The sequence below is a fragment of the Geotrypetes seraphini genome, chromosome 8 (assembly GCF_902459505.1).
Source record: "Geotrypetes seraphini chromosome 8, aGeoSer1.1, whole genome shotgun sequence".
NCBI lineage: Eukaryota > Metazoa > Chordata > Amphibia > Gymnophiona > Dermophiidae > Geotrypetes > Geotrypetes seraphini.
The window spans coordinates 91,682,447-91,709,003 of NC_047091.1; the positions used below are offsets into that span (position 1 = coordinate 91,682,447).

The 26,557-nt window shown below is 43.2% G+C and overlaps 1 protein-coding gene across 3 annotated transcripts in view; it reads left to right on the forward strand.

The window, feature by feature from the left end:
* ACSBG2 (acyl-CoA synthetase bubblegum family member 2) overlaps nucleotides 1-26,557 on the forward strand; it is a 201,334-nt gene that overhangs the window by 114,183 nt on the left and 60,594 nt on the right. For all 3 annotated transcript variants that reach the window (XM_033956698.1, XM_033956696.1, XM_033956699.1), the window contains 2 exons: nucleotides 7,708-7,941; nucleotides 10,074-10,291. In XM_033956698.1, coding sequence (XP_033812589.1) covers nucleotides 7,708-7,941; nucleotides 10,074-10,291 — 452 coding nt within the window. The remainder of the gene's footprint in view (nucleotides 1-7,707; nucleotides 7,942-10,073; nucleotides 10,292-26,557) is intronic.

Below are 26,557 nucleotides of genomic sequence, written 5' to 3' on the forward strand. Positions count from 1 at the left end.
TTGTGGACAAGACCAGACAGTAGCGTACTAAGGGGGGGGGGGGCGGACCGCCCTGGGTGCCAGCCCTGAGGGGGGTGCTCCCGCCTTGCCGTTCAGTCCCCCCCACCCCCGAAGGACCGCTCGCCCCCCTGGCCTCCCTGCACCACCTATGAAGCAGCCCGCAGCAGGATCGCGATGTCGGCGATTCCTGAGCTGCTTTGGCGCTGCTTCCTGCGCCGCGGTCCCGCCCCTCCCCTCCTCTGATGTCAGAGAAGGGGCGGGACCGTGGCGGAGGAAGCAGCTCCGAAGCAGCGAAGGGATCGCTGACATCGCGATCCCGCTGCGGGCTGATTCAGGTGGTACAGGGAGGCCAGGGGGGCGAGCGGTCCTTCGGTGTGGGGCAGGCAGGCAGGCCGGCAGGCAGGCCTTCAAGTGGGGGGGGACAGGCAGGCCTTCAAGGGGGGGTTCAGGCAGGCAGGCTTTGAAGGGAGGGACAGGCCTTCAAGGGGGGGGGGACAGGCCTTCAAGGGGGGGATAGGCCTTCAAGGGGATCAGGCAGGCAGGCCTTCGGGTGGGGACAGGCAGGCAGGCCTTCAAGGAGGGTGCAGGCCTTCAAGGGGGGTGCAGGCCTTCAGGGGGGTGCAGGCCTTCGGAGGGGGGGGTACAGGCCTTCGGGGGGAGTGCAGGCCTTTAAGGGGGGGACAGGCCTTCAGGGAGGGGGGCCCTGGTGTAGAAATACACGGAGGGAATGAGGGGGTTCAAAGAGACGCGCATATGCCAGACTTTGGGTGGGAAGAAATAATGGGTCTGAAAATAGAGAAGAGGGAGAGATGATGGACCATAGTTTTTAAAGAGGGAAAGAATAGAAAGGGAGAGAAGTTGGACACAAGGGATGGTGTGGAGGGGGGGATAGAGATACTGGATAGGAGGGTAGTTGGGAAAAGAAAGGGAGAGATGGTGGACCCTGGGGTGGTGGGGAAGGAGGGAGAGATGCTGGATGAAAGGGTAGTTAGGGAGATGAAAAAAGGATAGATGCCAGACCTCCTGGGGAGGGAAGGGAAACGGGGAGGACAGAGATGGCAGATGGATGGTTAGCATGAAGGAAGAAGGAGACCCTAGCAAGCAAGTTATCAGAAGACAACCAGAGCCTTGGACCAACAAGATTTGAAAAATAACCAGACAACAAAAGGTAGAAAAACTAATTTTATTTTCTGTTTTGTGATTATAATATGTCAGATTTGAAATGTGTATCCTGCCAGAGTTGGTGTTAGACCGCAAACGTGAGCTAGGAGTTAACAGAGAGGAAAAGTCCTTTTTGTTTCTTTATTTTATTTACACCACAGCGCCAGTGTGGTTAGGAGAAACCAAAGTGGGGTGAAAAAGCTATAAAATAAACCCACCAGGATGTTTAAAAAAAAACAAAACCAAACAAACACCCAATTGGGCAGGAAAGTTGAATCGAAAAACCAATTCAATAGGCTGAATCAAATCGAAAAATTTTTTTTTTTTTCATGTATCGGGCAGCACTAGTTTGCACTACTGTCTTAGACTTTAGGACCTGGGATTGGAGAGAGATGGCATCCTCAGTACTTTATAATGCAAGTGAAATGAGGATTAGGTCAGACTTTTGAAGGTCTGCAGAAGAAAAATATTGTATAGGCTGGGGACATGAGACAGCAGGAAACGAGAACTTTTCTTCCTTCTATTTTTGTGAATGGCAAGGCTGAGGATGTCAGAGAGTTCAATTAAAATATGTGCTTTATAAGAAAATATAATACTGTAATGTGTTTTATAAAGTTTATAAGCATTGCTGGCCTACCCGTTGAGGTGTTCCTAATGGTGGTGGTAGTGGCGGCAGCGTGTCAATCTGTTGAGAGGAAGAGGTGGTCTGGGAAATTCTGCTGAGCAAACTCTGGGCCCATTTCCACCCCCCAGTTAGTCCACTCCACTCAACTGGTTCACACACTGAGTGGGTCTTTGGGTGTTGTGCCTGGGTAGTTGTTTTGGGATCTCTTCTAGTGGTTTGTCAGTATCTCCTTGTGGTCCAAGGAAGGAAACTTTGTTAACCTTAGCATTGACCTTCAGAATATGTTTGTAACAGCGCTGCTTGTGTGGCATTAGACTATGTAGTGATCGAAAGAAAAAAACAGCTCTTTTGCACATTTTTGCACTATATGGTGGGTGTATGAGGAGATTCACATTTCCTGCACAGCTAAGTCCTTGTGAAGTTACCTTGTTCTTTCTGCATTTGACATCTAGCAAGGTCTCTGTTTAGAAGGAAAGAACTAAGCTTAAAAATGAAGTGGCCAGAAGTTATGGTAAAAGCAGATAGCATTGCTGATTTTAAGAAAGGTTTGGACAAATTCCTGGAGGAAAAGTCCATAGTCTGTTGTTAAGACATGGGGGAAGTGTCTGCTTGCCCTGGATCGGTCACAAAAAATGTAACAGGGGTAAACAATTCAAATACACCGTTGGTATTGTAGAGTGACTAAAGAGGTCAGTGAAACATGAAAAAGTCACTGCAGCACCATCAAACAATGTAAATTCAAAAATAACTTATTTACAATTCTTTGCTTAGAACTCTGCTCAGAGACATGAAGGCTGATTACTCCGCCTCACCACCCAATCATTGCAGTGTTCAAGAATTGAATTGACTCAGGATATAGACTTTCAATAGATGAAGTGCTAGCCCGAACAGCTATGCTAACACTGTCATTTCTTCAATAAGTTTGGTATCTTTAAGAAATAACTTAACTTGAAAATAGTGACTGGTTCCGACGTGCCACATTTCGTTGCTGCGTCAGGGAACCGACAAAACAGCTAGACTTAAAGCTGGAGGTGAAGTCACTGAAAGCAAGAGATAATACAGTAAAATTAAAATCCATAAAGTTTATTTTACAAACCTCTAAAAGTTCAATAAAATACTGAATGAACTACTTATGGCTATACTCTGAATGAGCACACTCATCATGAGATTGAAAACGCTGGTTCATTTAGCATATGTTTCTTCTTAAATGTCTCGAACCAAGTGAGCACAGTACAGACGCTATTTAAAGCTAATAATGTACCGGTGAGACTCCTACGTCAGAACGTAATACGTCACTGTCCCGTCCCATTACATGACTGAACTTACGTCATCATATTACATTATTTAAATAAACCTACTATAATATGAAGTGTCAAATATAGGTAATGAGCTACACTTACTCACAAGCATACATTACAACTAACAGATATAAAGAAGACAACGCTGACTTCATAGTTGTCTACGTTGCATGTGACCCTACACACTGCGTTATGAACCCATACATTCAAAAAAGGAAACAAGAAACATAAAAGGTAAAGATAAAGCTGAACAAACAGAAAAGTTCAAAATTATCACAAAAAGGTCCTCCACTCTACCTCGCTGTTTAGCCCTTGGGGGGACAAGGTGCCTAGATTATAAATCCATTTTTGCTCTAGGGCATACAATTTGGCTTTCATTTCTCCTCCCCTAGGGAGCGTGGGAACATCCAAGATAGAGAAACGTAAAGAGGACACAGGATGTTTTGCCATAAGCCAATGAGGCGTAAGAGGAGCTTCTAAAACTTCCTTTACTATCCTACCAACGTGTTCTCCAATTCTCACATGGATGCTTCTAACAGTGTGCCCTACATACAACATCTGATAAGGGCATTGGATGACATATACTACACTTTTGGTGTTACAATTGGTTGACTTCAAAGATTTTCGTTTGGTCACCCATTCAGGGATTTTTAAATCATCTAGCCTTGCACTATACTGACACATAGAGCACGCAGAGCATGGTGAATGAACTCCTATCTCACTCTGGCTCACTATTTCAGAGCGGTAAAGTGCTTTAGTGAGATGTTGTTTCAAATTCCACCCCTGTGCAGCTCTCTAATGCATAGGCGTTTCTTAATTTCTGAGTTGAGGGGGGCGTTTGGGGGTGTACAGAGCTTGCTTGGATTTTATGTAGGTAGGGGTGGTGGCGTAAATTCTTTTATGCGCTATTACCAGGGCCTTGAATGCACAGCATTGCTTAATTGGAAATCAGTGTTCAGCGCGGAGGGCTGGGGAGATGGGATCATGGTAGTTGAGGCTGTGTAGGAGGCGGATTGCTGCATTTTGTACTCGCTGGAGGTACTTGAGATCTTTTTTGGGAGTTGCAGTAATCCATCCAGGAGAGGACATAGGCATAGAGGAGTTGGGCAAGGTCAGGTGTGGAGATGTAGGGTTTGATCCTTCTCAGTTGGAGAAGGAGTTAGAGACTACTTGAGAGATGTAGGTGGACAGGGACAGGTGGCTATCTAACGTTACTCTTAAGCTGCGTATTTGATCTGCTGCTGTTAGTAAGGTGGAGTCCCAAGATAGTGTTGGACGTCTGTATTTGGTACTTTTTTCCTAATCCATAAAAGTTCGGTCTTGGAGGCGTTCAGCTGTAGTTTGTTGTTTGTCATCCAGGTTTTCATGTCAAGAGAGGCAGTGTTGGAAGTTGGCGATTTGGGATGATCGGTTTTCGCCTAGTGGGAGGAGCAGCTGGATGTCATCGGTGTAGGAGTGGATTTTAACATTGTACTTCTGGGCTATATCAATGACAGGTCTGATGTAGAGGTTAAATAGGAGGGGGTGATAGAAGGACGCCTTGGGGAATGCCGTATTTGATAGCCTTGGGGTTAGATTTGTACGTCCCTAGTAGGACTGTTTGGGTTCTTTGGTGGAGGAAGGAGGTGAATCACTGGAGGGCAGAGTCCTTAATTCCAAGGTCATGGAGTCTAGATATGAGGAGGTGGTGGTCAACCGTGTCAAAGGCAGCGCTGAGGTCAAGTAGGACTAGTAGGGTGTCGCTGCCTTTGTTGAGTATCAACCAGCTGTCATCGATGATATCCAGGAGTACTGATTCTGTGCTGTGGCCTGTTCGGAAGCCAGATTGAACAGGCGATAGGGCAGCTTGTTCTTCAATGAAAGGGTGTAATCGGCAGAGCACTATTCGTTCTAGGAGTTTGGAGACAAATGGGAGGTTGGAAACTGGGCGGTAGTTGCCGGGTTTGTTAGGGTCGAGGGTGGGTTTTTTGAGAGTGGGTTTGATAATAGCCAATTTCTAGCTGAGAGGTACTGTCCCTGTGGAGAGGGAGGAGTTAATGATGGGGAGGATAGATTCTGCCATGGTATGTTCTGTGGACAGTAGGAGGCTGGATGGGTAGGGGTCGAGGATGGTGCTGGAGGGCTTGAGTTCTCTCAGGGTTTCAAGAACTTCAGCACGGGTGGCCATATGAAGTTGGGGGAGAGTGGTAGAGGATGGGGTACCTTGGGTTAGGCTGGGGGTGTGCTGGAGGGGGGTTGGTGTTGGTGTCAAGATTATTGCGGATGGTTTGTACTTTGGCCTGGAAGAAGTCAGAGTTCTGTTGGGTTGTTGTGGCTTTCTCCTTGGGCGTTGGTGAAGAGTTGGTTTGTGAGAACGAACAGTTGTTTGGATCTAGCTGAGGCTTTCTGTAGGATGTGAGAGTAGTAGGCTTTCTTTGCTTCTAGGATGGCAGCTTTGTAGGTGACAGATGTGTTTTCCCAGTGGGCTTTGGTTTCTGAATTTGGGTGTTTGATCCAGTTTCTTTCTGCTCTCCTCAGTAATCTTTTTATGGATCGGAGGCCACTGGTGTACCAGGGAGCAGGTGTTTTGTTGGTGGTTATTCGTGTTGTTTTTGTCTGAGCGAGGCTGTTATAGAGGGATTGGATATTGGAGTGTCATGTGGAGGCTGCTAGGTTGATGGAGTGAGTATGTTGGTTGCAGGTTTGGTTTAGATTGCGAATGCCTGAAAGGTCAACTGAAGGGTTGACTGAATTAGGGAGTTGGCGTCGGGTGGGATAGGGTATTTTCATGGAGCTGGGGTAGTTTCGAGTGGAGTTGGAATTCAATGAGGTGGTAGTCTGACCATGGAACAGGTGTAGTGGTGCAGATTGTTTGTTGAGGCTCTGCAGTCGGGTCTCTAAGGGTGAAGATTAAGTCTAGGATGTTGTCTGCTGAGTGATCTCAGTCAAGACTGTCTTTCGGGTAGCATTTCCTTCAGATCTCAGAGTCTCTGAACTTCAAGTGCTGTCCTGTTATCCTCCTTTCCTTCGCATCACAAACTCCGCTGTCATCCTGCACACTGTTCTCCCAAAGGTGGTCTCCTAGGAGGTTCCCTTGCCTGCTTTTGTGCTCTTAGGCTCTTCCAAGTGGAATGCTGTTTTGCAGTCCCTGAAAGTGCACAGAATTTTGCCAAACTACCTGGAGGTCCCCAGTGGGTTTCATCTATCTGATCTTCTGTTCATACTGGTTAGGCAGGCCGGTATTTAAGACCTCCATTTCTAGATGGATCCGCATGGCTATTTCTTCAGCTTATGTGTCCAGGAATCAGCTCCCCTTTTGATGGAGGCCCTTTCCAATAGAGGCGTCTCCTCTCCATGGGCAGAATCCTCGATGGTATCCCCAGATGATATTTGCAGGATTGCCACTTGGTCCTCTTTGCATAACTTTACAAGGTTTTACAGATTGATGTGGCGGTCCAACAGGGTTTTTTGGGAGGGTTCTTCTGTTTTAGCGGAAACTCATCAGTCCCACCCTGACTCTACAGGACTGCTGTTATATCCTACTTGTCCAAGAATAGAGTGAGATTGTACAAGAACGAAAGATTAGGTTCTTACCTTTGCTAATCTTCTTTCTTGTAAATCCACGCTCTATTCCTAGAACCTGCCCTGGAAGTGCTGATTCGCCGATTGCCTTAATAAATATTGGTGGGCTGGACTTCTGGTTTCCTGATTATCCTTTCTAAGGATACCAACTGAATATGTTTTGCACTTTGCCTTGGGGGTCCCTAGTTGTAGTGCCCCTTTTTGTTAGTGCAGGCTGTCTCCTTATAGTACGGTTTATTTCAGGTTTATACTGTTTAATGACTTGTTTTGATTATTTCAATTATTATATTTGATATGAGCAGATTGACTGATGTGTCGGGGAGTTTTCCCTCCCTTTTGTCTGTGTCCTCTACAGGTGTCTGTCTGCTTTTATATGAACTGGCTTCCTGAGGGCTGTCTTTGTGGTAAGAGGGAGGGTCAGAAAAGTATGTAAATGAAGCTTCCTACAAGCTGTCTGGCGATGTGAGGTGCATAACCCATTTGTCCAGGAACAAAGCGTAGATTTACAAGAAAGATTAGAAAAAGTTAAGAACTTAATCATCTGTTCTTAGATGTGTTATTGGTAAAGGAAAAGCAATGCTTGAGTACCTGATTAAATTCATGTAAATTGTTCTGAGCTCCCCTGGGAGAGCAGTTTAGAAAATTGAATGAATAAATAAATTGCTGTAGTTTCTCTTGTAGGTAACTATAACTGGTAATTGATTACTTTCCTGAATTAATAATGTAATTACTATAACTAATTGTTTTAAGATGAGGTAACTAGTAACTGTAATTACTTTTGAAGAGTAACTAGCACAACACGGCTTACAAAAGTCACTGTTGAATAATAAACTCCCTGGTTTACACTGACCACTGCTGCATCCACTCATTTGTCTTGTTTTCTATGGAGTTCATCCTTTTTCTTCTCTGATGCTGTTAAACATACCAGAGTGTGGACTTCTATTAGGGTGAATTTTGTTAGTTTAAACATAAAACAAAATACCATAGTTAAATATTGTTAGGTTAGTAGCTGCCTTTATCATATTCTAACATACCACATGCAAATTATTTTTTATATTATAGGATGTCTTCTGAGCCAGTGACATTTCGTGTAGCCAACAAGCTGGTTTTTAAAAAAGTTCGGAAAGCTTTGGGACTGGACCGATGTACAAAGTGTTACACTGGCGCAGCTCCGATCACCAAGGACACCTTGGAATTCTTTCTGAGTCTTAACATTCCTGTGTATGAACTATATGGAATGAGTGAAAGCTCTGGACCTCACACTGTCTCTGTTTCAGATGCATTTAGGCTCATGAGGTATGTCCTTTTGTTTAATTTGAAATCACCAGGATCTGCCCTAATTTATTTACCCAAAGGGTGTGCCACCAAACTTTGGTGACTGGCAAAATTCTGATCTATTTCCACCCCTGTCCTCTCCACAATTCTTCCAGATGGCAGGGGAGATTGGTGAAAAACCATGGTTTGCTGGCTCTTGAGTTCACAATCTTAGTGCATAAGGGTATTTGGATGTGGTTCTGGCTATCCTTCTAAGATCTAATAAGCCGGCAACAGTGGCTGCTTATGCTAAGGCTTGGAAATCTTTTCAGCGCTGATGTGCTAATTGGAGTATGGAGCCATTTTGGGCTCCGCTTCCAGTAGTACTAGAATTTTTGCAAGTAGTCTAGCAGTTGGATTCCTTAAGGCATAGTTGGCAGGCCTGTCTTGCTTTAGGTGCCAAGAAGAGGGCAATTCTCTAGTTGCCCATCTGTATGTTGCCTGATTTTTGAAGGGCGCTGTAAGGCTGAGACAGGCAGTGCGGCAATCTTTCCCAGCATGGAGCCTTAACCTTGTTCTCCATTCTTTCATGCCTTGAGCAGCCATTCAAAAGTGGCTCACGCCCATGCAGCAGCGCACTTGTGTGCTGCTGGCCCCTACATGCTTGTAATCAGCAGGCAGCCGCCCTGCGAAGCACCAGCGACCAGCACAATTAGGGAAGTGTTGCATGCCCAGGCATTGGCGCACTTGTGCGCCGCAGGCAGCCATCCACCAACCTCCAAAATTTAAAGGTACCACCGGGGAGGGGGGGCTGGGACAGAATTTAAAGGTGCTGGGGGATATGTAAAAGTGATGATTGATTGGAGGGGTCCTGGGTCAGAATTTAAAGGTGCTGGGGGGGCTGGGATGGAATTTAAAGGTGTAGGGTATATATTAGTATACAATTTGGTTCAGAATGGGTTTTTTTCTTTTCCTTCTCTAAATCTGGGGTGCGTCTTATGGTGAGGTGCATCTTATGGAGCGAAAAATACTTTTTTTTTTGTACACCTAAGGGCATGCCCAGGGGAGGGGCCTTAGACATCTGAGCCAATCAGAGCCTTAGATCCCCCTGCCCGTTACATCCTGGGACACAGTAGGAGGAGCCTAAGGCCCCAATTGGTTCAGAAGCCTAAGGCCCCTCTCCTGGGTGGCCCCTTAGGCATTTGAGCCTATCAGGGCTTTAGGCCCCTCCTGATACATTACCAGAATGCACCAGGAAGGGGAAGGCCTGCCATTTTGGAGAGGCAGGCCTGTCGGGCAGGAGGGACTGGGCATCCCTCCTGCTGTCTCTTTCTATAATTTATGAGGGTGGGGCAGGAGGCGTGGGGGGAACTGGAGAGGCTGGGTTGCTAAGGAAGGAGGGAGTGGGTATCCCTCCTGCTGGGTTATTGTTTTTTGTTTTTTTTTGAAATACAGAGGTCAGGGATGGTGGATGGGGGAGGGAGGGTCATGGTATATGTGGGGGGTCCTCATGGCATGGGATGGGGTCGCAGCATGGGGGGCTTGTGGCATCACCACCCAGTGACAAAAGGGAGTGGGCATCCCTCCTTTCCATGATCTTTGTGGTACACCGTCTAATATGCGCAAGATAAACGTGTGCTGGACAAACACGCGCTGACAAATGAGTCGCCGGCTTTCTTTTACTCTGTTAAATGGCTTTAAAAATTGTCTTTATGATATTCCCCACTGATATATTAGCCAAAATATATTTCACATCTTCTAATCATTTATCCACCTATCAATTATCCAGTAAAACAAGCAAGATTATCACATTAGCCTACCAGGACTAAAATTGGTTCAGAGGAAACTATCCAACATACTTTGAGTAGAGATACATTTTGTATAAGGTTATTGAATGTTTAAAGTTGTATGTTTTGTGGATTACTGAATAATGTCCCCCTGCTTTACAAAGCCACGCTAGCGTTTTTAGCACCAGCCGCCACAGTAACAGCTCAGACGCTCATAGAATTCATGTGAACGTCCAAGCTGTTGTTGCCGTGGCCGGCACTAAAAACGCTAGCGCAGCTTTGTAAAGGAGGGGGTATATGTTTGGTTAAAGGTTTCAAGTAGCTTGAAACTCCATTAAGAATATAAAGACATAGTTCTCACTTTAAAAATATTATCTTGTTTTCTAGCTGTGGGAAAGTTCTTTCAGGATGTAAGACAAAAATTTTCCAGCCAGACAGAGATGGGAGTGGGGAGATCCTATTCTGGGGGAGGCATGTGTTCATGGGATATCTAAACATGGAGGATAAGACCAAGGAGGCCCTAGATGAAGAAGGCTGGCTACACTCAGGAGACCTGGGAAAGCATGATGAGAGAGAATTCCTGTTTATTACTGGCAGAATTAAAGGTAAATATCCCCCAAGTCATTTTTGAATCCTGAAATGATCGAATTCTGGGTTTATTGCTTCCTAATTACAAAAATATGTTCTAGTTAATAATTCAAAAAATTTTTCCCCCAAAATATTTTACTTTGGCTATGGCAGAGTAAGTTAAGGCATTTTAATAATCTCTAAAGGGGTAATATTTTTTTTTTAAATGGCTATTTTATAAAATTAATTCTAGGTGTCTATGCCCATAAATAAGCACACAGAACTATTTCTGTTACACAAATGCTCTTGCATGAATTTATACCTCCCTGAGGCAGGTGCAAATATGTGCATAGGCCCTTGTATTTTATAAAGTGTGCTGATAAATTGCAGCTATAGCCCTGGGCAATGTTGGGTATGATTTCAAATCATGACCCCCTTTTATCAAGTCACATTAGGGTTTTTTTTTCAAATCGCCGGCCGCTGCAGTAAAAGTGGCTGACGATTAAAAAAAAACCCTAACGCAGCTTGATAAAAGGGGGCCCAAATGAATTGAAATCATGATTTAAAATAATTTTGTATGATTTTATTTTATTTGAAATTGCTCTACCTTGATTTTGATTATATATTTGAAATCTTCTGCCCTTCCCAAGGAGAATCTCCTCATAAGAAATCTTGCCTCCTTTTTGATTTTGAAAAAAAGTTCCATTCAATAATCTCACTCCTTTCCAAGCTTTCAAAATAACATATCTGCTGGCTTCAAGATCATCATGGTCAGGAATGCCAGAGCAGAAATCCAAAATAGTGATGGCTGACCCCAGATTTTACCTTCTTCTTTGTGATTCCTTTGACTTGATTCCCCCACAAAAAATCTCTACACTTATTCTTGCATATTCTTATACCTGTTTGCATGCACTGTGATAACTGCCAGTATTTGACAATCAATTACTTCAAATTACACAATGAGAAGCTAAAGGAAAGATGATGAAGCAATTGGCCAGTACAGGTCTGCATATGGCAGTTTCCATCCAGTTCTCTTGATCTGAAGGAAGTGTAGCTAGTGGCTTAGACTTAGAGAAGACTTTATTTACTTTCAGTGACTATAGCATTCCTTCTTCCCTCAGACCCTTCCTCCTGCTTATTCAGTCAACTAGGGAGCTGCTACTACTACTACTACTATTTATCACTTCTATAGCACTGAAGGTTGAACGCAGAGCTGTACATTTTTACATTAGATGGTCATAAGAATAGCCTTACTGGGTCAGACCAATGGTCCATCAAGCCCAGTAGCCTGTTCTCACAGTGGCCAATCCAGGTCACTAGTACCTGGCCAAAACCCAAGGAGTAGCAATATTCTATACTACTAATCCAGGGCAAGCAGTGGCTTTCCCCCTGTCTTTCTCAATAACAGACTATGGACTTTTCCTCCAGGAACTTGTCCAAACCTTTCTTAAAACCAGCTACGCTATCTGCACTTACCACAACCTCTGGCAATGCTTTCCAGAGCTAACTGTTCTGTGAGTGATAAAAAAATGTCCTCCTATTGGTTTTAAAAGTATTTCCCTGTAACTTCATCCCTTGTACCCATTCTACTCTACTCAGGATTTTGTATGCTTCAATCATATCTCCCCTCAATCGTCTCTTTTCCAAACTGAAGAGCCCTAACCATTTTAGTCTTTCCTCATACGAGAGGAGTTCTATCCCCTTTATCATCTTGGTCGCTCTTCTTTGAACCTCTTTTAGCACCACTGTATTTTTCTTGAGATAAGGAGTAGAGAATGACATGGCGAAAAAATTTGTCCCTGTCCCTGCAACCACCGTCCCTGTCACCACCCGTCCCCGCGATCACTGTCCCCGTCCCCACAACCACTATCCACGCCCCGTCCCCGCAACTTCTATTCCCACAGCATCCATACAAGCCTCAGTACTGCAATATTTAGCTTATTCCTTTCTTATAAATCAAAGTTCTGGCTGCTGAACTAGAGAAAGAGATGTTCAGCTGGCAGGGCTTTGTTTATAAATTTTTATCAACATAACCAATATACTACTTTATCCTAAAGCAAAAAAAGAAAATAAATAGAAATTTTTTTTTCTACCTTTGTCTGGTTTAGAGAGTTGCGCGGGGACAGAAATCCCACCCGTCCCTGCCTATCCTCGTCAGGATCCTCTCCGTCCCCACCCGTCCCCATCAGGACCCTATCCCTTCCCACCTGTCCCCGCATGGAATTCCCTCCATCCCTGCCCGTCCCCATAAAAAGCAGCAATTGCTTCTGACAGGATCATCAATTCCACAGTTTCTTTTGTGTTTGCACTGCTGTTTTCCTTGTGGAATCTCTTTGGTGGAACCCTTTTTTTGTTTTCTCTTCAGGTAGTTAACTTATATACCTCTTCTTTTACTAAGGCTGGCGTGTCCATTATATTAGTAAAAGAGGGGGTTTATAAGTTAATTACCTGAACAGAAAACAAAAACAGGGTTCTACCAGAGATTCCACTAGGAAAACAGCAGCGCAAACACAAAAGAAACTGTGGAATTGATCTTGATGAAATCTTTATTTGAAAAAGATGCAGATGAATTCAAAAATAAAACACAATATGAAAATATGAAAAACAGTAAAAGATTTCATCAGGATCATCAATGCCACAGTTTCTTTTATGTTTAAGTTAATTACCTGACTGCCGGCTGCCGAATCCTCCTGCTTCTCTGAAGCAACTCCTCATGCCTGCTGTGCTCACTGATGCTCCGTCCTCAGGTCTGGAAAAAAAAAAAATTGCTCGGTTCCTTGTCTCCTGCCTCCTCTGGTCACTCTCTTCTAGTCCAAGACGAGTCTCACCAGTATCAGGGTCTTTGGGGTGCTGGGCAGATCACTAAATAAATGTCTTCCCGCTATAGCCTTGCTGACCAATCAGCAAGCAAGGCTCTCAGCTGTGTACATGCTGAGCAGTGAGCTCAGCACGTAAACAGCTGAGAGCCTTGCTTGCTGTTTCTGCCCTGCCGCCGGACCAATCAGCAAGGCTTTCAGCTGTTTCCAAAATGGCGCCGGACTGGTCTCTCATCTGCGTCAGAATTTAGTAGGCCTCAGTAAGTCAAACCCTGCTTCCAAAGCCTTCCATCCCCATGGAAGTCCCTTTGGCCAGAGGGGGGTTCCCGTGGGTCAGGGGGGATTCCCGCGATCCCCGTTCCCGTGCAGACCTCTAGTCTGGTTTCTGCTTTCCTCATCTTCTCATTCAATTCCTTCCAGCCACTGTCTGTCTTCTCTCTGCATCTTCCATTTGCTCTGTTACTGTGCCTCTCCCGTCACCCCTCCCCCACAATTGGTCTGGCACCCATCTTTTTTCCTCTGCTCCCCCCATAGTCTGGCATTTCTGTCTTCTTCCCTTCCAGCGTCTTTTCCCCACTCTCTGTCTTCCCCATTTCTTCCCCTTCATCGTCTGTTCCTCTCCACCCCACTTCTGCGTCTTTTCCTTTCTTTTCCACCACCGCTCTTCAGCACCCCTTGCGCGGCCCGAGAATCTCCCTCTCCCTTACCTTCGCAGCGCGTTTTAAGTTACTTTCCAGAGTAACTTGCTCAAGCTGGCTGAGCCTGCCTGCAGTCGTGTGTGTCTGGGCGGAAGCTTCTCCTCTGATGCAATCAAAAGTTGCGTTAGAGGAGAAGCTTCCACCCACAGACACATGTGACTGCAGGCAGGCTCGGCCGGCTTGAGCAAGTTACTTTGGAAACTAACGTGCCGCGAAGGTAAGGGTGAGGGAGGGAGTTAGATTTGGCAGGTAGGTAGGAAGGAGGGGGCCGCGCGCGTTCCCTCCATTAACTGCGGAGACAAGGCCATTCACCGTTCCACGGGACGGTGGATGGCCTTGTCCCCGTGCCTGCAGTGAGTACTTTTCTCCCCCATCCACCGTTTTGGCAGGTTACCCGCGGCTAGCAGCAGGTAACAGCCACCATGTCATTCTCTAATAAGGAGACCAGAATTGAACGCAATACTCCAGATGAGGTCGCACCATGGAGCAATACAGGGGCATTATAACATTCTTAGTCTTGTTAACCATCCCTTTTTTTAAATAATTCCTAGCATCCTGTTTGCTTTTTTGGCCGCCGCCACACATTGGGCGGAAGGTTTCATCTGAAAAAATTGCAGCTATACTCACTCGAGGAACGCAGAGAGAGGGGGGACATGATCGAGACGTTCAAATATCTCACGGGCCGTATAGAGGTGGAGGAGGATATCTTCTTTTTCAAAGGCCCCACGGCAACAAGAGGGCATCCGTGGAAAATCAGGGGCGGGAAACTACACGGTGACACCAGGAAATACTTCTTCACCGAGAGGGTGGTTGATCACTGGAATAATCTTCCACTGCAGGTGGTCGAGGCCAGGAGCTTGCCTGATTTTAAGTCAAAATGGGATCGCCACGTGGGATCTCTTCACAGAGAAAGGTAGGGGAGGGTTATTGGGGTGGGCAGACTTGGTGGGCCGTAGCCCTTATCTGCCGTCTATTTCTATGTTCTATGTATTGTCTACGATGATACCCAGATCCTTTTGTTGGGCGCTAACCCCCAAGGTGGACCCTAGCATCTGGTTACTATAATTCAGGTTATTCTTCAAAATGTGCATCACTTTGTATTTGTCCACATTAAATTTCATCTGCGATTTGGACGCCCAGTCTTCCAATTTCCTAAGGTCCGCCTGCAATTTTTCACAATCCACATGCGTTTTAACAACTTTGAACAATTTAGTGTCATCTGCATATTTAATCACCTCACTTGTTCCAATTTCCAGATCATTTATAAATAAGTTACATAGCACCAGTCCCAGTAGAGACCCCTGTGGTACTTTACTGTTTACTCTCCTCCATTGAGAAAAATGACCATTTAACCCTATCCTCTGTTTTCTATCTGATAACCAATTCCTAATCCACAACTGAACTTTGCCACCTATCCCATGACACTTTAATTTTCTCAGGAGCCTCTCGTGAGGAACTTTATCAAAAGCTTTCTGAAAATCTAGATACACTATATCAACCGGCTTACCATTATCCATATGTTTATTCACACCTTCAAAGAAGTCGAGCAGATTGGTGAGGCAAGATCTGCCTTTGCTGAGTCCATGCTGACTTCATCTCATTAAATCATGTTTGTCTATGTGTTCTACAATTTTAGTTTTTATAATTGTTTTTGCCCAGCACTGAAGTGAGGCTTACCAGTCTGTAATTTTCCGGATCTCCCCTAGAGACCTTTTTAAAAATCGGCGTAACATTGGCCACTCTCCAATCTTCCGATACTACAGATGATTTTAGCGCCACTACTCGGACTGGAGGAGGGTTACGAGTGGTGTTCCGCAGGGGTCGGTGCTCAGACCGCTGTTGTTCAATGTATTTATAAACGACTTAGAAACGGGGATGAAGTGTGAAGTTATAAAATTTGCGGATGACACTAAACTCTGTAGCAGGGTCAGAACAGCGGAAGAATGTGAAGACCTACAAAGGGACATACACAAACTGGAGGAGTGGGCAAATGAACTTTAACATAGAGAAATGCAAGGTCATTCATATAGGGAAAAAGAACCCGATGTTCAGATACAAAATGGGGAGATCAGTGCTAGGGGAAAGTAACCTTGAAAAAGACTTGGGTGTGCTGGTGGATACAACAATGAAACCAGCGGCACAATGTGCAGCAGCCTCAAAGAAAGCGAATAGAATGTTGGGTATTATTAAGAAGGGTATTGCAACCAGGACAAAGGAAGTGATCATGCTGCTGTATCATGCGATGGTCCGCCCGCATCTGGAGTACTGTGTCCAATATTGGTCACCGTACCTCAAAAAGGACATGGCGATACTTGAGAGGGTTCAGAGAAGAGCGACAAAACTGATAAAAAGTATGGAAAACCTTTCATACACTGATAGGTTAGAAAGGCTGGGGCTCTTCTCCCTGGAAAAACGGAGACTCTGAGGAGACATGATAGAGACTTTCAAGATCATGAAAGGCATAGAGAAGGTAGAAAGGGACAGATTCTTCAGCCTATTGGGAATCACAAGAACAAGGGGGCACTCGGAAAAATTGAAAGGGGACAGGTTTAGAACAAATGCTAGGAAATTCTTTTTCACTCATAGGGTGATGGACACCTGGAATGCGCTTCTGGAGGTTGTGATAGGACAGAGTACACTAAGGGGTTTCAAAGAAGGATTGGATAAATTCCTGAAGGATACGGGGATTGAGGGATACAGATAGAGGTAGGGATAGGTTATGAAAGGGTACAAATAGAAGGATAAAGGGGATTAAAGGGTTTGGACAAGGATCACCTTACAGGTCATGGACCTGATGGGCTGCCGTGGGAGCGGACTGCTGGGCGCGATGGAACTTTTTGGTCTGACCCAGTGGAGGCAACTTCTTATGTTCTTATGTTACAGATCACCAACAGCAAGTCAGCAATTTCATGTTTGAGTTCTTTTATTACCCTGGGCCTGTATACCATCTGGTCCAGGTGATTTATCACTTTTTAACTTGCTGATTTGGCTTAGTACATCTTCCAGATTCACCAAGATTTCTATCAGTTCCTCCGCATCATCACCCTAAAATGGTTAAGGGGTTGGGGGAATTGCCGTACAGTGAGAGATTGGAGAAACTGGGCCTCTTCTCCCTTGAAAACAGGAGACTGAGAGGGGACATGATCAAAACATTCAAGATAATTAAGAGAATAGACTTGGTAGATAAAGACAGGTTGTTCACCCTCTCCAAGGTAGAGAGAACAAGAGGGCACTCTCTAAAGTTAAAAGGGGATAGATTCCGTACAAACGTAAGGAAGTTCTTCTTCAACCAGAGTGGTAGAAAACTGGAACGCTTTTCTGGAGTCTTTTATAGGGGAAAACAGCCTCCAGGGATTCAAGACAAATAATAATTCATCATAGCCATCTTCATCATTTTTGAATGTAGGCCTTATATTTGTGCAGGCCATAATCCAGTCAATTACCGTATTCTAATGTCCATATTGGCTCTGATAGCAACCCAATAAATTTCATTGTATCAATTTATATACATAAAATTTCATTTCCTTATAAACCTTTCCTCTAGTAACATTCTCATTGTCCGCTTTCACATATACATACCTTCAGGTTTACTTGCGATTTCTTTTCTATAAACACATCTAACATTGGATTAATGTCTTGCTATAAATAACATTTCCCACTAATACATTTCCTCTTTCTATCTTTAACCTCGCATGTTTGTAAGACAATTACCCTAATATCTCTCTGGAATATCCTTATGATTAGAAACATGACATATCTCTTACATACATGCAACGGAATAAAATATCATCATCACTATAATAAATCACAAATTACAGGGTGAGAGGTAATTATACAAGTCTCAGAAAGCAGAGAAAAGTCTGAAAGAAAATGCCTTTATCTCAAAAGCTGCAGAGAAGATAGTGGAGTGTGGATAGTGGAGTGTGGAGAAAGCAGCCAACATTCTTTGAAGAAGCAGTTTAAAGTTTTTGTGAGACAGACGCCACCTTTTAACCACTTAAAATATGCATATTGGTTCCCTGACGCAGGAACGAAACGGGCCACGTCTGAACCTTCAGCTTAGATAAGTGTTTTGGATTTTTTCAAGTTATCAATCATTTAGACTGCTTATGCAGCGAAGAGAAAATGTTTTTCACAAAGGAGTTTAATAATATGCAATGATTGGGTGGTGAGGCATTTTAGCTTGGGGCTCGCTCCTCGCTTCAGCCTTCATGTCTCTGAGCATATTTTGTGACCAATTTATGAATATATATTCATTATTTAAAGAAGTTTAAATGTTTGTATAGGAGAGTGATTTTTTTTATTTTTATATTATATGAGAAGATAGTAAAGGCAGACCAAGGAAGAAAAAGTATACCATACTCTCACAAGAGGGATAATTTCAAAATATATGGGAGACTTGCAAGAATAAACCTTCGGAATGCTTAGAGCAGACTGAAAAATAAATATTCCTATCAGTGAGCAGGGATAGGAAGGAGAGATTTTGCTTAGTGTCTTAGGCCCAAGGACATACACATGCATAAAGAGATAAGGCCCTCGCAGTGAACATGATAGAGATAGAAAATACAGGGCTAAGGAAAAATTAAATGAAGGCAAATGCACATTACTTAAAGACAGTTCCGTGAGGTTTAGCATGACAGTTGTTGGGCAAAATAAACTCAACGAAATACCCATCATTTTGGCAATCTAGGCCACGTGCCCAGGAAACAGCTGTCTGATGGGACAAAAATCTAATTAAGGACCATGGGTCTATTCATACTAGGACCCAATTAAGAGAATGGCCTATGCTAAGAAACATAATGAGCAAAGAAAGTCAGATTAAACAGGCACAAAAAGATAATACAGGACAGAACCAAAATATAGGCACCACTTAAATGGGAAAATTTAGATGTGATAAACTGTGTCCTTTCTTAGGTCTCTGTGTTTGAAAGTTTCTACAGGCCTCCATTCCTAAAGGCACATCTTAATTCTGTCTTTTCTTACACTGCTTGATAACTAATAACCTTCATTCTGCAAATGCCCAATCAATGTATTTCATAAGCAGTTCTGTACTTTTCTTAGACAGATCAAGGATGTCGTTTCCGGGGTGAGGCCCTCTGCACTTAGTTTCTATTGGGGCCATCACCCTTCTCCGACCAATCCCACACCCAGGGGATCACACTTGGTGCCTAACATATTAAGGATATCAAGCATCATGTTGAAAAATAAGCAAAAGAGACAAAGAAAACAGAACAAAAACAGGCACAAGAAAAATAGGACAGTTCAAGGAGAATGAGGCCTTCAAGTCTAGGATTACCAGATGTCTAGATTTCCCCAGACATGGTTCTCCTTTTGAGGACATGTCCAGGGATCTGAGCGGCTTTTCAAAACCTGGCACTTTGGCTGGGTTTTGAAAAGTTTCCCCCGAAATTGTCGGGCAAGAGGTCGTGGGGCTAGGGCGGGATTAGGGGCAGGACTGGGGCGTAACAGGGCGGGGATGGACGTGCCTGGGGGTGGGTCTAGGGGTCCGGATTTTACAAATGTAAAATCTGGCAACCCTATGCAAGTCTAGCTAGCAAACATCATTGTACACAATTACTATGACAATTTCCATACATTTCCTTTGGGGATAAACCGATCCTCCACTTGCTCATTGGTGTTTCAGCTTGCCAGGCTTACTGTATATGTGGGAAAAAAAAATCAAAGTAAAAAAAAAAAAATATTAAAACCTTGACTGCTTATACCAGGGGTGTCCAATGTCGGTCCTCGAGGGCCGCAATCCAGTCGGGTTTTCAGGATTTCCCCAATGAATATGCATGAGATCTATTTGCATGCACTGCTTTCATTGTATGCTAATAGATCACATACATATTCATTGGGGAAATCCTGAAAACCCGACTGGATTGCGGCCCTCGAGGACCGACATTGGACACCCCTGGCTTATACTATTTGTTAAGCTTCATACACTCACAGCTTACAACATTCCATCCAGGATAGGGTATTTCACTTCCTTTATACATTCAAATTTTTCTATTTTTCACTATATATTATTGAATGGGCAATAGCTATACAAAAGCAAACTTAATAATGGCTGCATTCCTAGTTATTATGAAGTTCAAGTAGCAAATTACATAAAACATGAAGCAGATTCACAAATGTTATACAGAAAGCCTTATCTAAGACACTTATAATCTCTGACACTGTAACTTTCTAAATTAAATTATGCATCTCACCATATGAAACATGAATCTGACCTCTAGGAAGAGAAAAAAAATGCATCTGGTTAATGATTCAAATATTAAATATTCTATTTCTTGATTGATTCTTACACAGGTTCAGGATTCTGCTTCCTCTTTTATAATACACAGTCTGGGAAGATACAAAAGTCTTAGCTCGTAAACAAAAGGGTTCTTACCCTTTAACAGGTTCTCTCATAATTAGCTTCAGTCTTTAATTGAACAGGTAAATTATTCCAAATTGTAATAGCAACATAATAACAAAAGAATATGTAAACCAAATATGTAATAGCAAAAGAAATGGTAAACTGATGTTCATACCATGGCATCTATAAAACTGCAAAAAAACAAGTCTCCCCTGACCCAAAAACAGGGTGAAAGGCAGAGGCAATCCAACCAAAACAGCCTACCACAAATTATTAAATGTGATTGGAAAGCCCTCAGTCTCATAGCTTGCAGTGGGAACACGTCCCTAATACACCAGCTGTCACAGTCATACACCCAGAAGGGTATTATCTGTGAAACATTCCTGGGCTGCTTGTGTGTTTGAACTAGTGCACAAACGTGTGCTAAAAGTGAAATAAATACCAATAAATAATCACATAAATAATTTGCATTGGTTAAACTGTCTCTGCTCCCCATCCAAGGGTACAGTGGCGTCCAAAATCAGCCGAGCCAGCACAGTCACGAGCTAGATCAAAAAAATACATAAAGTACTTAGCTTCTCCATGGAAATCTGAAGTGGGGTGGAAGGTGACGTACATAGATGGATCAAAAATTGGTTGGCGGGTAGAAAGCAAAGGGTGGGACTGAAGGGCCACTAGTCAGACTGGAGGAAGGTCACGAGTGGTGTTCCGCAGGGGTCGGTACTCAGACCGCTGCTGTTCAATGTATTTATAAATGATCTAGAAACAAGGACGAAGTGCGAAGTAATAAAATTTGCGGACGACACCAAACTATTTAGTGGAGTCAGGACTAAAGAGGACTGCGAAGATTTGCAAAGGGACCTGAACAAACTAGGAGCATGGGCGATGAGATGGCAGATGAAGTTCAATGTAGAGAAGTCTTGCATGTAGGAAACAGAAACCCGAAATACAGCTATACGATGGGGGGGGGGGCTGTTAATGGGCGAGAGTACCCAAGAAAGGGACTTGGGGGTAATGGTGGACAAGACAATGAAGCCGTCGGCACAGTGCGCAGCGGCCACTAAGAGGGCGAATAGAATGCTAGGTACTATCAAGAAAGGTATTACAACTAGAATGAAAGAAGTTATCCTGCCGTTGTATCGGGCGATGGTGCGCCTGCATCTGGAGTACTGTGTCCAATATTGGTCGCTGTACCTTAAGAAGGATATGGCGATACTTGAGAGGGTTCAGAAAAGAGCGACACGATTGATAAAAAGTATGGAAAACCTTTCATACACTGAAAGATTGGAGAAACTGGAGCTCTTTTCCCTGGAGAAGCGGAGACTTAGGGGGGACATGATAGAGACTTACAAGATCATAAAGGGCATAGAGAAAGTGGAAAGGGACAGATTCTTCAAACTTTCGAAAACTACAAGAATGAGAGGTCTTTCGGAAAAATTAAGAGGGGACAGATTCAGAACCAGTGCTAAGAAGTTCTTCTTCACCCAAAGGGTAGTGGACACCTGGAATGCACTTCCAGAGGGCGTGATAGGACAGAGTACGGTATTGGGATTCAAGAAGGGATTGGACAATTTCCTGAAGGAAAAGGGGTAGAAGGGTATGGATAGAGGATCACTATACAGGTCCTGGACCTGATGGGCTGCCGCGTGAGCGGACTGCTGGGCATGATAGACTTCTGGTCTGACCCAGCAGAGGCACTGCTTATGTTCTTATCTTATAACTAGCATAAAATGAACCTGTCCAACGGGGCTCCGTTTTTTGAGGGAAAACCCCCCTTCCTCAGGAACAGCTGTGTAATCGTAATGTGCTCTCAAGTAACCAGCCAGAGAATGGTAAATCCAAGTTGAAAATGGCGCTGACCAGAGAGGAATGCCTCCAAACTTATCTGCAGAGCGTCTGTACGTGAAATGTAAACAGACCATGTGATGTAAAACCCGGGAAATTTGAAAACAACCCGAGATGAAAACGCTATTTGAAAGAACGCTCAATAGAAATAATAGCTTGAGAGGTAAGCATGGTAGTAAATATTCAAATTGCACAATGCCACTCAATGAACTCATTGAGCCCTGATGGATGTAGGGATTGGAGCGTGAAAATCCAGTATTGTTCCCTTAGCTGCAAATGAATCAGTCTGTCACCTTCAAAGCTCTCAGGGACCTGCTCTATGATGCCCCAGTGCAAATCTACAAAGGAATGACGGTATTGTACACAATGGGGAACCATAGGAGAGCTCATGGACTGTGTGTTGATCCTACTCCTATGTTCAATGAGGCGAGTTCTCATGATTCTTTGTATACGCCCCACCTATAGAAGGTGACAAGGACAACTTATGACATAGATGACCCATGACGATTTGCAGTGGGTAATGGATTTGAGAGCATATGATTTGTGAGTGCGTGGATGAACCCACTCATTGCATTCAATAGTATCTACAAATATCACAGGTATTGTTACACATTTTGTGGTGCCCTCTATGAGTAGGACTCGTATCTGATGAAAATTTAGAGTGGACTACGTGGTCCACCACGTTCTTAGTCCGGGAATAAGCTATACAGGGTTGATCCTGAAAAATGGTATGGGATTGAAGGACGTGTCTATGGTGTCTGATGCTTTGGGCTATATTTGCTGCTTGATCTGAAAACGTCAGCACGCAGATGGTCTTAGTCTCATCCGAGGAAGCTGAATTCTGTAGCAAGAGGTCTCTATTGGCGTATAATGCTCTTAAATAGGCACGTTGCAGAACTTGATGTGGATACCCGCACTCCTTGAAGCGGGTATACATAATATGGGCTTGTGTTTTGAACTCTTGAATGTTTGAGCATAGTCTCCGACCCGGAGAAATTGACTAATAGGTAATGGTTGCTTCAACCAGGTCGGATGGCAGCTGGTGTAACTAAGGTAATTGTTGACCTCAACAGATTTTCTATAAACTGTAGTAGTTAAACATGGACCGTTTTTCCGGACTAAGACGTCCAAGAATGATACATGGTGAACCTCAAGTTTAAGTCCTGACAATTTAGCCATTCAAGAAAAGATGGTAAAAGTTCTTTGGGACCAATCCAAATGCAGAACACATCGTCAATGAATCTCGGCAAATCTTGATATAAGGATATCAAGGCGAGGAATATAGATATTGTTCCTCGAATTGAGAAACATAGTAATGCTTGGAGCAGCTGCCATACCCATGCTACGCCACGGGTCTGAAGGAAATAGTCCTTATCAAATCAAAAATAATTATGCTTCCAAACTAACTGTGCCATTTGGATAAGGAAATCAGCTCTTATACGGTCATGATGGATCTCTTGCATAAAGATTCTGGATATGAGTTCTAGGGCTGTCACTTGCGGTATATTAGAATATAAAGATTCTAAGTCCAACGTTATCAATATATGTGCGTCCTCCATATCTGAAATTTGATGAAAGACTTTGCTTTGCTGACGAGCGGTATGAGGAACCAGTCGATAAATTTAGACAGGGGCTCCAGGACCGTCCCTCTAAGGGACACAATAAGGTGTCCAGGAGGAGGTTGTATACCCTTGTGAATTTTGGGTACTGTGTAGAAAACAGGACACCGAGGAAAGGATACTTTAATGTTCTTGGTCTCTGCTTTTGTAATCTGACCTTCGGTATAAGCTGTATCTATTATGGCTGCAATCATGCTTGTCAAGGCGTCAGTTGGATCTCCACTGAGTGCAGTATAAAAGCGAGAGTCGGTCAATTGCTTCCTGGCCTCTGTGCGATATTGATCCCGGTTCAAGATCACGATAGAACCCCCCCTTATCGGCGGGTTTAATGTTACGTTGTTAGTCTCTACTAAGTTCTTGAAGGGCAATGCGCTCCCTTCTAGACAAGTTGGAATAACTCTTTGGTTTCTGTTGGATGTTATATTCAAACGTTTGAATATCCCTGAGTATTAGCTCATGAAAAGTATGTACATTAGGATCCAAAGGTCTGGGGGGTTTCCACTTAGAAGAGATCCTAAAAATCGAAGGATCTGCACTAACAGGCTGGTCCTGAAAAGACAACTTGATTTGGAGAGATCTTATGAACCGCTCAATATCACACCGAGCTGTGAAAGGATCATGAAAGGCGGAAGGTATAAATGACAACCCTCTATCCAATACAGCTTGTTGGTCATCCGAAAGGGGAATACCAGACAGCTTGTTGACTATTGATTGTGGGGCTTTTTGACTTGGTTTGGGGATAAGATTGTTGGTTCGAGTTGGCGAATTGTCCTTTGTCTGTGCCCCTCCCCCTCTAGTCTGTTTCCCCTTTGCCTTTGGTGCCCCCCCCTGGGTCCCTTGGATAAAAAAACCCGGGGATTTTGATCTTAAACTGGAGTCCTCTGTACCATTGCTTGAAGCTGAGTCTAGATCAGTATATGTGTGAAATTCAGAGGTATGGTCTCTTTAAACTGTAGCCACGAATATATATATTCCCTTTGGAATAGTCATCCGCATCCCGATGGAATTACTTTATTTTAGATTGCCGCATTTTGTTCCTAAATTGTTCTAAAGATTGTTGGATAGCTGGTACACCTTCCTGGAAAGATTGAAAAACTGTAGGTTCTTTGCAGAGATCTTCATAAATTTTATCGGATTGTGTTGTAACTTCCTGTGAAACTTCTTGTATCGTGTCTACTATAAGCATCATCAAATCTGTGGAGCATTTGTTTAAAATGGAAGCCCATTTACAAAGGAAAGATTCCCTGTCTGTAAACATACCCGGTACTTTTTGGATACATAGTCCTCTGGGAATATACTGATGTTTTAAATACTCCATCAAGGACATTTAATACTTTGTGGTAGGCTGTTTTGGTTGGACTGCCTCTGCTCTTCACCCTGTTTTGGGGGCAGGGGAGACTTGTTTTTTTGCTATATTGCAGTACTCCTCTCTGGGTTTTTCTATTGCTCATCTATAAAACTGCAAACTTGAAAAAAAAAAAAAAACAACTTTTGTGCAATTTACCATACATTAAGATTCTTTAAGACAAAGGGTAAAATCTGTATTACCCATCTCACTGCTACAGTTGGCAGAAATGAATGCGAGGGAAAATTATAACATATTACATTCTAAAACATAGTTATAATCACCTATTCTACAACATAGTTATCACCTCTTCCAAAAAATTGCTTCAGACTTAAAATTAGAATTGCATATAACACAAAACAGATGTCTTTATGAAACTGTCCTTTCATGTTAATAAGTACAGAATTTTTGTAACTACTGTATTTGCCGGCGTATAGGACATAGCTGCCTATAAGACACACACCCTTTTTAAAAACAGTTTTTAAGAAAAAAAATACATGCGCATATACCGTATACACCGATTTTAAGAGTTCCTATAAATATTATTTTCTAGAATCATTTTGCTGTTGAAGTGCATTTATAAACAAGATTAGGAGCATCTCTAATTAATGTCCAACAATAGCCAGCATTGATGAATTCCATCTGCCCTGATATCATTTCTCCATTGTAGCAATGTCCTGGTGAAACCTTTCCCCGTGCTCATCACTAACACTACCAAGATTATTGGGAGAAAAAATCCAGATGCAAGTGGAGAAAATGAATTTTTAGTGACATGTTGCATATGAGATCACAGAATGCTTTAGGTATCGTCTCCACCATTTGGATATAGTCTTGTGCCTTTCTATTACCAAGAAAATTCTCAATTACATTCTTCAATGCTATCCATGCACTTTTCTTATGTCCTTGCAAGACTTCATTATAATGTGTGTCTTTCAACAATTCTCTTATTTATGGCCCCACAAAAATGCCTTTCTTTAACTTCTGAGCACTTATGAAAGGAAATTTTTCATGTAAAAAGTGAAAGCTTTCACCTTTTTTGTTCATAGCCTTAACAAAGTTCTTCATAAGTCCTTGCTTGATGTGAAGAGGTAGCAGTAGCACTTGTTTCAGATCAACAAGAGGATGGTGAATTACATTTTTCTTCCAGCAGGATCCAAATTATTATGAAGTGGCCAGTCTTAAATGATGTAATGGATCCTCTGTCTTGGCTATCCCACTCACAGATAAAACAGCAGCACTTTGTGTAGCCCAATTGCAGACCAAGTAACAATGCAATGACCTTCAAATCAGCACAAATCTGCCACTTGTATTGCTGTACTTAATATGATCTAAGAGGAGCTACAAATTTTCATAAGTTTCCTTCATGTGGACAGTGTGACCAATAGGAATAGATGGATATATGTTTCTGTTATTCAAAAGCACTGCCTTCAGGGATTAATTCACTAAAGAATTGAGCCAGGAAACAGCTTCAGTAGGTAAGAGTACAAGATCGACTTAGTTTCTTTAATAATGATATGATTTGATCGTTAGATACATAAGAAAATGATGTCCAATATCTATCCACTGGGATTGAATCCTTCTTGGAACATCTTCATTACTCAGGCATCCAAGATAGCAGAG